This window comes from Lucilia sericata, unplaced genomic scaffold, assembly GCF_015586225.1.
Source record: "Lucilia sericata isolate MDLA Ls3-8-SP2 unplaced genomic scaffold, ASM1558622v1 Contig001012F_arrow, whole genome shotgun sequence".
In the NCBI taxonomy this organism is placed as follows: Eukaryota; Metazoa; Arthropoda; class Insecta; order Diptera; family Calliphoridae; genus Lucilia; species Lucilia sericata.
The window spans coordinates 1-8639 of NW_023994994.1; the positions used below are offsets into that span (position 1 = coordinate 1).

The window sequence follows — 8639 nt, forward strand, 5'->3', positions numbered from 1 at the left end:
CATACAATTATAAACAACATTAAGGTGGCTCAATAAATATAAATCAAATTAAAGAAATAAAACAAATTTAAAGGGACAAATAAAAGAAATTAAATAAAACAAATAAATCAAATAAAGAACAAATAAATAATTTAAACAAAACAAACTAAATAAAATAACAATAAATATTAGCTCCTGCATGAGCCATTGGGCGACATCCCCACCCCCGTGGAACGGCTACGATTCACTATTCCAAATCAAGGATAGCCAGCTTGGAAAGGGCGCATTAAACATCCAGTACTAGTGCGAATATTAGCACGACGAATAACACCATCTCTCCCTTTAAGCACTTCTTCAACTTTACCACGCTTCCAATCTCTACGAGACACGACTGGATCACAAATTAGGACCAAATCACCAACAGCAATGGGCTTCGTACGTTGACACCACTTGGAACGTCTAGTCATCGTTGGGAAATATTCTCTTATCCACCGCTTCCAGAAGTGATCGCGTAACTGACGGGAAATGCGCCACTGCTTTCTCAGGACCATTGGTTGAACATTTATTTCCCCAGCAGGAGTTTGCGATGTATTAGGGCAACCCAGCAAAAAATGATTCGGCGTTAGTGGTTCCTCATATTCATGGCTCAAGGGCAAGTGCGTTAAGGGACGAGAATTCACAATATTTTCCGCTTCAATAAGGAAACTTTGCAACGTATGTTCCCGGGGGCCGATTCTTTTAAAGTTGACTGCAAGACACGTTTGACACACTGGACCATACGTTCCCATATACCCCCTTCCGCAGGATTGTGGGGACAATTGAACTGCCAGTCTATACCCTTCGTAGAGCATTCATCTTGAATACGAGCCACATCAAGTACTTCACTGAACCGCTTAGCTACTTGATCAGCACCAACAAAATTTTTTCCATTGTCGCTCCTGAGTCTTGTAGGAAGGCCACGTCTATTTATAAAGTTGCGTATGGCAAGAATACACGCATCTGTGGACAAATCAAAGGCGACTTCTAAATGGATGGCTCTTATGGTCAGGCAAGTAAATAAAGCCACCCAGCGTTTTTCATGGCGACGACCAATTGTAATAGTAAGTGGGCCAAAGTAATCCAAACCTGTGTAGGAAAAGGGACGAATATATGGAGTCAACCTGTCCTTTGGCAAAGAACCCCATAAGTGGTGGCACCGGCAATGTACGACGAAATCTGCAAATAAAACAATTAGAAACACGCTTATGCAAAATTTTTCTAAGGCGAGGAATCCAAAATGATCTTCTAATTTCACATATTGTGGACTCAAAATTTTGGTGTTTCATCTTTTCGTGTACATGGGCCACAAACAACTCGGTAACAGGATGGAACGACGGTAATATAATCGGACGCCTTATATCCAATGGTAACCAGCTAGCAGCATCAACACGACCATAGACACGAAGTAATGAATTTTCATCCATATAAGAGCACAGGGCGTACAATTCACTACTTTTGGGCAAACTACCTTCATTTTCAATTATTTCAATTTCTTGGCAAAAATGCTCTCGTTGAGCTTGACGGCAGAGCAATATTTCAGCATTTTTTAACTCGTCTGCAGTTAAACCATTTTCCTCACCAGGACCAATCTCTTTTCTGCAGCGGTTTATAAAACGTAACACCCAAGCCACTATACGTTTTAATTTCAAATAGGACGAAAATCTTGTATAATTAATAACTGCATCAATATTTACCAATAGAGCAAATTTTGGACGAAGTTCTTCTACATCTCCTATATTTTGGGCTACATTTACCTTTTTAGGCCATTCATCTTCACTGTCATATAGAAATGTTGGACCATTAAACCACCGGGAATCATTAGAAAAATCAACTTGGCTTTTCATTCTTGTAGTTTCATCTGCAACATTTAGATTTGTTGGCAGCCATCTCCAATCTGCAGGGCTAGTAGATTCAAGTATCTCCGTTATTCTGTGGGCAACAAAAGGTTTGTAACGACGACTTTCTGAGCCAATCCAATTTATTACAGTTGTAGAATCACTCCAACAAATAATCCTTGATACCTTAACGGAATGTAACCATTAACCGAGTACCTAAAACAGCAGCCTGTAGTTCGAGCCGAGGAATACTCATAATCTTCAAAGGGGCACATCTAGATTTGGCAGCCACAAGAGACACTTCAATTTTATTATGGGCATTTATTGACCTCCAGTATGACACGGCTCCAAATGCGTCTTCACTGGCGTCGACAAAAACATGTAGTTCCAGGCGGTAAGGAACACCATTTCCAAAATAACACCGAGGTACTTTGACCTTTTCAACATTTTGAAGACCTTGGCGCCAATTATTCCACACATCAACAATTTCACCGGACAGTGCTTCATCCCAACCAATGCTATGTCTCCAAACTTCTCGCATCAACAACTTTGCGGTTATCATATAGTGGCTCAAAAACCCAAGTGGGTCGAAAACGGACATAACCACACTCAACAGCTCTCTTTTAGTTGGAGACCTTACACCTTCCATAACACCAGCATTCACATTGTGGGACTTTAACTTGAACCTGAAAGTATCATCTTTTGGTTGCCAATACATACCACGTACCTTTTCCGTTTTTAGCTCATTAAAATCGCTGGAAAAATTCACCGGTTTCTCCACAGTACCTTTAAGAGCCACAATTACCTCCGAAGAGTTAGATGAAAAGTTACGTAGTTCAAACCCAGCTGCTTTATGGATGTTGCGTACTTGTTGCGAAATTTCAATGGCCCTTGCAGAGCTAGGAAAACTATCCACAAAGTCATCCACATAATGATGATCCAAGATAGACTTCACTGCACGAGGATATTGATTACGATAACACAGAGCATTTGTTTCTTTAACATAATGAGCCACACAAGGCGAACAAGCAGCACCAAAAGTCATAACAAGCATTTCATAGCAATCGGGTGGTTCTCTATTATCTTCACGCCAAAGGAACCTTTGAGAACATCTATCTTCAGGAGCCACAAGTACCTGGTGAAACATTTATTTTATGTCCCCGCACACTGGTCCTTTAAGCAGGTTTGAATTGAGAGAAACACCTTCAACGGATGCGGCAGCATCAAACACCAACCGAATTTTTCCTTGCTTATTTGGGTTGACCACTCCAAAATGCGGAAGATACCAAGTTCTGGGGCATACATCAGCAGCTTCTATGGGTGACAGTTTACGTACATAATTCTTCGACAAATAATCCTTCATTATGGTTTTAAAGGCAGCACCGAATTCAGGACATCTTTTCATTTTTCGTTCAATGCCAACGAGCCTATTAAGAGCCATATGGTTACTGTCAGGAAGCACAACATCATCAGTACGCCACAAGAGCCGAGTTTGGAATCGTCCTCCAATTTTTATTGTTGTTTCTTTCATAATCTGCCGGGCCCGTAAGTCGTCCTTCGATTCTATGACTGGCAATATCTTCACGCCAAAATTCTCCGTTTCGAAATAATTTGCCACCAAATCATAGAGTCTTTGCTCAGGCTGAACCGACAACAAACACAAATGGGAATTGGACGACTTACCCTTCATTTTACCAAATACGACCCATCCTAAAGGAGTATTGGCAGCATATGGACCATTTTCTTCCAGAGGCACAATTTCATCGGGAATCCCCAGATGGCAATGATCCAATCCAATAAGCACTTTAGGGACTGTGTCGTCGTATAATTTAATGGGCAAACCAGGATGATCACTTAAATTCATATTTAAACTTTGGGCCGGCAATTTTAAATTTGAAACTCCATAAACATTATTTAACGCATATTTCCTCTGCCTACCAATTCCATTTACTTGCAAATGAACCACAGTCGCCATTTCTTGTGACGCCTTACCAGCATACCAGTGTAGATTTAATCTGCTTTGTTGCCTCTGAAGACCCAGTTGCTTCACCAAGGAGCTGTCCACCATAGTAACCGAAGAACCTTCATCCAACAACGCATATGTTTCGACTTTGTTACTAGGACCATAAAGCACAATTGGCACTACTAGAAATAACAACACACTTTTATCTGTAGCTTTGGACACACAACTAAGCACAAACTCATTTCCATTCGATGAACCACTTGGACCAGGAGTCTCAGATGAAACCGTATTATTAATTTTGACATCATGCAATAATTTGTTATGTTTTCTTAGGCAACCATCAACGAGACACGTCTTACGATACCACTACCGAGACACGAAAAACATAACCTCAATTTCTTAACTTCACTCCAACGATTAGGCACACTCAATGAACCAAATTTTTTACACTCAAATATTTTATGATTTGCCTGGCACAGAGGGCATTCTTGTTTATGTTGACCATCAGCGGCATGGAGGACAACTTTTTTTTTGGTTCATTATTTTGACGATTTCCACTAGAACTTTGCACCATTCTTACCAAAGCAGCGACACCTTTGAGCCACCTACTAAAATCCAAAACTGTAGGATATGGCTTTATAGTTGAGGCGTAGCGGGCCCACTCCATCCGTTTACTCATAGGAATTTTCCCGACCAGCTCTTCCATCAGTGTAGGATTTGCTAAATGCTGTTGTCCATTGGCAGTTTCCAAAAAGGCGGCTAGATTCTGCACTTTAACAGCAAGAGGCACAAGTTTGTCGATAGCACTTTCACTAATGGGCGAAATTTCTTTAACTTGTTGCAGCTGACAACGGATGAGCATTTCGGGTCGACCATATTGAAAACACAATTGTTCCATAACCATACTCACATTATCTGGATGGATCAGCAACGACTTCACACATTCCCGTGCATCGCCCTTCAAAGCCTTTTGGAGCCTCAAACAATTTTCAAAATTATTATAATTATAAACGGCAGTAGACTGGTTAAAAGCCGTTGAAAACATGGGCCAATCTTCAGGGACGCCATTAAATTCCGGCAAGTCATAAATTTTTCTATGCACCAGCATCGAGCCACCATTTTGAGACAACGGCATATTTGGCGGCATCAAAAAATTATTTTCATTACAGCTTACGGAAGAAAATGGCGTCCGACGTTCAGCGCAGTCGACGTTGGCTGAGGCAGAATTGCCAATGTTGGCTTCACTGGTACCCGTTACTGGCGGCGCCATTTTGGATGGCTGTGGCATGGCGGCTGAAGAGCTTGACGTCGAATTATTGCTCATGGCGATGGACAAAGCACGCTGGGCATTTAACAACTGGACCTGGAGAACATTTATCTGGCTTTGGAGAACTTCTAAATTGTTGTTGTAGCTCGACTGGGGCAACGGCGGCTGAACAGCAGAGCTCAAAAAATGTTGTTGGTTAGGCTGAACACTGGCGGCAACTGTGGTGGCTACGGTACACGTCGTTCCGGCAACGATGGAACTTGCAGGCACCTCGGCAATAAAAGGAGCAACTTTAGATGGTTGGGTTGAATAGGCGACACTGGTACTTACGTTTGGTGGAGGCACTCCAGCGGCAGTGGGAGTCGATGATGTTCCAGCGGCAAGGGAACTGGCAGACAGGGCAGAGACTTCAGCGGCAGAAGCAGTCATTTGTTGGGAACCAACTTTTGTTCCGGCAGACGAGGAACCACTAGTAGGCTGATTCATTGTTGACTGTAAGCGCTGACTTTTTCTTGCAGTGGAGCGTTGCATGATGAACCACAAATACACAAAAGGTTTCTCAAAAAACCACAAAAAATTTCACACCAAAAATTTAATCGGCAAATTGTTCACCAAAATTATTTTAAATAAATTTATTATTTGTCCCGGCAGACAGAAACCACTTGAGCTCTTTTCAAATTTATTTTATGTTCCGGCAGGCAAGAAAAAAATAAATAAATTCACACAAAACTTCTTAATGTTCCAGCAGGCAAAAATTATTCCAATTGAAATTTGTTCGGACGGACAAGGAACCACAAATTGACACAAAAGTACAAATAAAATTTGTTCCGGCAGGCAAGGAACCGCTTACATAAAATTACACAAAAACGTATTAATGTTCCGGCGGGCAAGGAACAACAAAAAATCATCTAAATCCAATAAAATTTGTTCCGGCAGGCAAGGAACCACAATCGCACCAAAGATTGCGAAATAAAATTTGTCGCTGGCTGCGACTTGAGCCTTATGTTGAGGACAGCGAGTTTAACAAACACCCAAAAAGAACCACAAATTTGTTTAAAATTATGATGCAAGGGTGTAAACGTTTATTTCTAATAAAAATCACTTACCGCAGTCTTTGTCCCCAACAAACTAAACTTTAATATTAAAGCCAGTAAATACTGAGCCTATAAATTTCTTTCTGTTATGTATATTTACTAACTGTTACATTCCAAACAAACAAAAAACTTAACGAAAATACTGCAGTAGAATTTAGAGACAAAGTGCGATTAGTTCGTAAACAAATAAGAACAAAAGGGAATAAAAAGAACAATATAAAAATCCTAACGGTCATATGAACAAAATAATAACAACAATGATCATACAATTATAAACAACATTAAGGTGGCTAAATAAATATAAATCAAATTAAAGAAATAAAACAAATTTAAAGGGACAAATAAAAGAAATTAAATAAAACAAATAAATCAAATAAAGAACAAATAAATAATTTAAACAAAACAAACTAAATAAAATAACAATAAATATTAGCTCCTGCATGAGCCATTGGGCGACAACATGTGTTAGTAGTCGTGAGAAGAATTGCAAAAACGTATAAAATACATGTAAACTTCTTCATTTAACCCTTAAAATTTCAGTCAGGTATAGCAAAAGCGTTGCTTGCTTTTTCTCCAGAATTTGAGAACATATAATAAATATTCAATTAAATAAATTTTCCTTTAAGACTTCAATATATGAACGTCAAGTTGAGTTTACAAGAATTGCCTTTACAAAATGTGATAGATAATTGAAAACAAAAGTTTTGATATATATTATTTTCACACATTTAATAAATTGTTTCTATTACCTGTAACAATGTGAACATAATATTAAAGTTTTACATTCTTCTTTTACAACTTCCTGTTAAAAGTGAAGAAATTTATATCGCTTTTAAAACAGGTCTTAAATATCATCAAGAAAGTTTGCCAATAATACACAACTCCCGAGCACAATACGCCAAAAATGTCAAATATTTTAGTGTTTTATAAGATAAGAGATGATACCAGTTCAAAGACTTTACATGAGTATTTGGCTACACAAACCAATAACCCTTTAATAGTGACAAATGGCTAACTTAACCCTTATGTCACTTTCATTTAGTTCAAGGTTCGAACCTTGCGTTGCATGTTCGTCCGCTACATCATTACCCTGTACATTGCAGTGTTCTGGCATCCAACACAGTCTTATAGTAAACAGCCTTACAATATCACTTAGAACACATCTACATTCTACGATTAGGCACAGGTGAACCGTATAACAGATGTATATATAAATGTTCTAATTGCAGGTTGATATATAGTATATGCTTTCGTAACTGTTCCGCCACTTTACAGATCGCTAGGACTTCTACTTGGAGAACACATCATTCAATAGGGAGTCTCCAAGTTTTCTTTATGTCCATGTCAGCAATGTAGACACCGGCACCATCTTGGATACGTCGCTAAATACTGCATACCCTTTAAACAGTTTAAAGGATCTACTCTATTCTTCCCTATATAATATCTAATATCGTTATCTCATGTTTTGAAATTCTACTAGAAATGTTATCCTGATCTTATAGATCCATTTCGTGTAAGATTTTTGTGTGGTTATCACGCGAAAGTTTTAACAATGTAACTCATAGTGCTTTATCTCAATTCTTGCTGCTACACTCCCTACATTATGTTCTATAGGGATCGGATATTGGAAGATATTCAAAGCATCCTGTGGTGTAGTTTTTACGGTGACTGTGATGCCTTATTTTGTAACTGTGATGCACACTTTTGTGATGTCTAGATAAGCACTTCTAAATCCAATTTATCATATTAGGCCGCAGACCATAATTTCTCACCAATGGAATTCTTGCAAGTGTAGTAGGCGTTGAGTCTCCTTCTTCAATCTTTCCTGAGTATTTTCCTTCCATGATAATTTATTATCTAGGATGGTTGCTAAATACTTAGCTCCACTAGATAAGCTTCACTCGACACCATCTAACGTAGGAAGCCTAAAGTCATCTATCTTCTTTCGTCTGGTAAAGCATGCTAGTTCAATTTACAGAAAGTCCTTTTATTTTCGCTCACGATGAGAGTTCATCCAATGCAGTCTGCTTGATATCACTGATTATGGCTAAAGAATTTTCCTTAATACTACATAATCCGCATAAACGATAATATTTCTACATTTGGATTCAAACTGCCTTAGAATAGCGTTAATCGCTAATAACCATAGGATGGGAGATAGTACTCCTCCCTTTGCTGTTCCTTTTGATAACTTTTGTCCTAACATAGTAATCTTCTAGGATTCAATTGATAATTCTAAGCATGTAGACTATCCAATTCACCAGGAAGTCTTGCATTCCAAGCTCTATCAGCGAATCTCTAATCACTTCAATCTCAATGTTATTGAAAATTCCCTTGAAATTAATTTTTGTATATTTTTATGATAATACAATACCAACAATAAACGCCAACATAACAAATGTTGAGATGGAACATTATGCTAAAACATTAAAAATTCTAAAACAAGTAAGAAAGTATAGTCG

General features: G+C 38.6%; 1 protein-coding gene across 1 annotated transcript; it reads right to left on the reverse strand.

Annotated features, from left to right (window-relative positions):
* Positions 1 to 236: 236 nt before the first annotated feature.
* On the reverse strand, positions 237 to 1862 carry LOC119609595. Its single transcript, XM_037964441.1, has 3 exons — positions 1274 to 1862; positions 750 to 1194; positions 237 to 684 (listed from the first exon to the last, which is right to left on the reverse strand). The coding sequence occupies exons 1-3, from the start codon at positions 1860 to 1862 to the stop codon at positions 237 to 239; spliced, it is 1482 nt and encodes a 493-aa protein (XP_037820369.1).
* Between the last annotated feature and the right edge of the window lie 6777 nt (positions 1863 to 8639).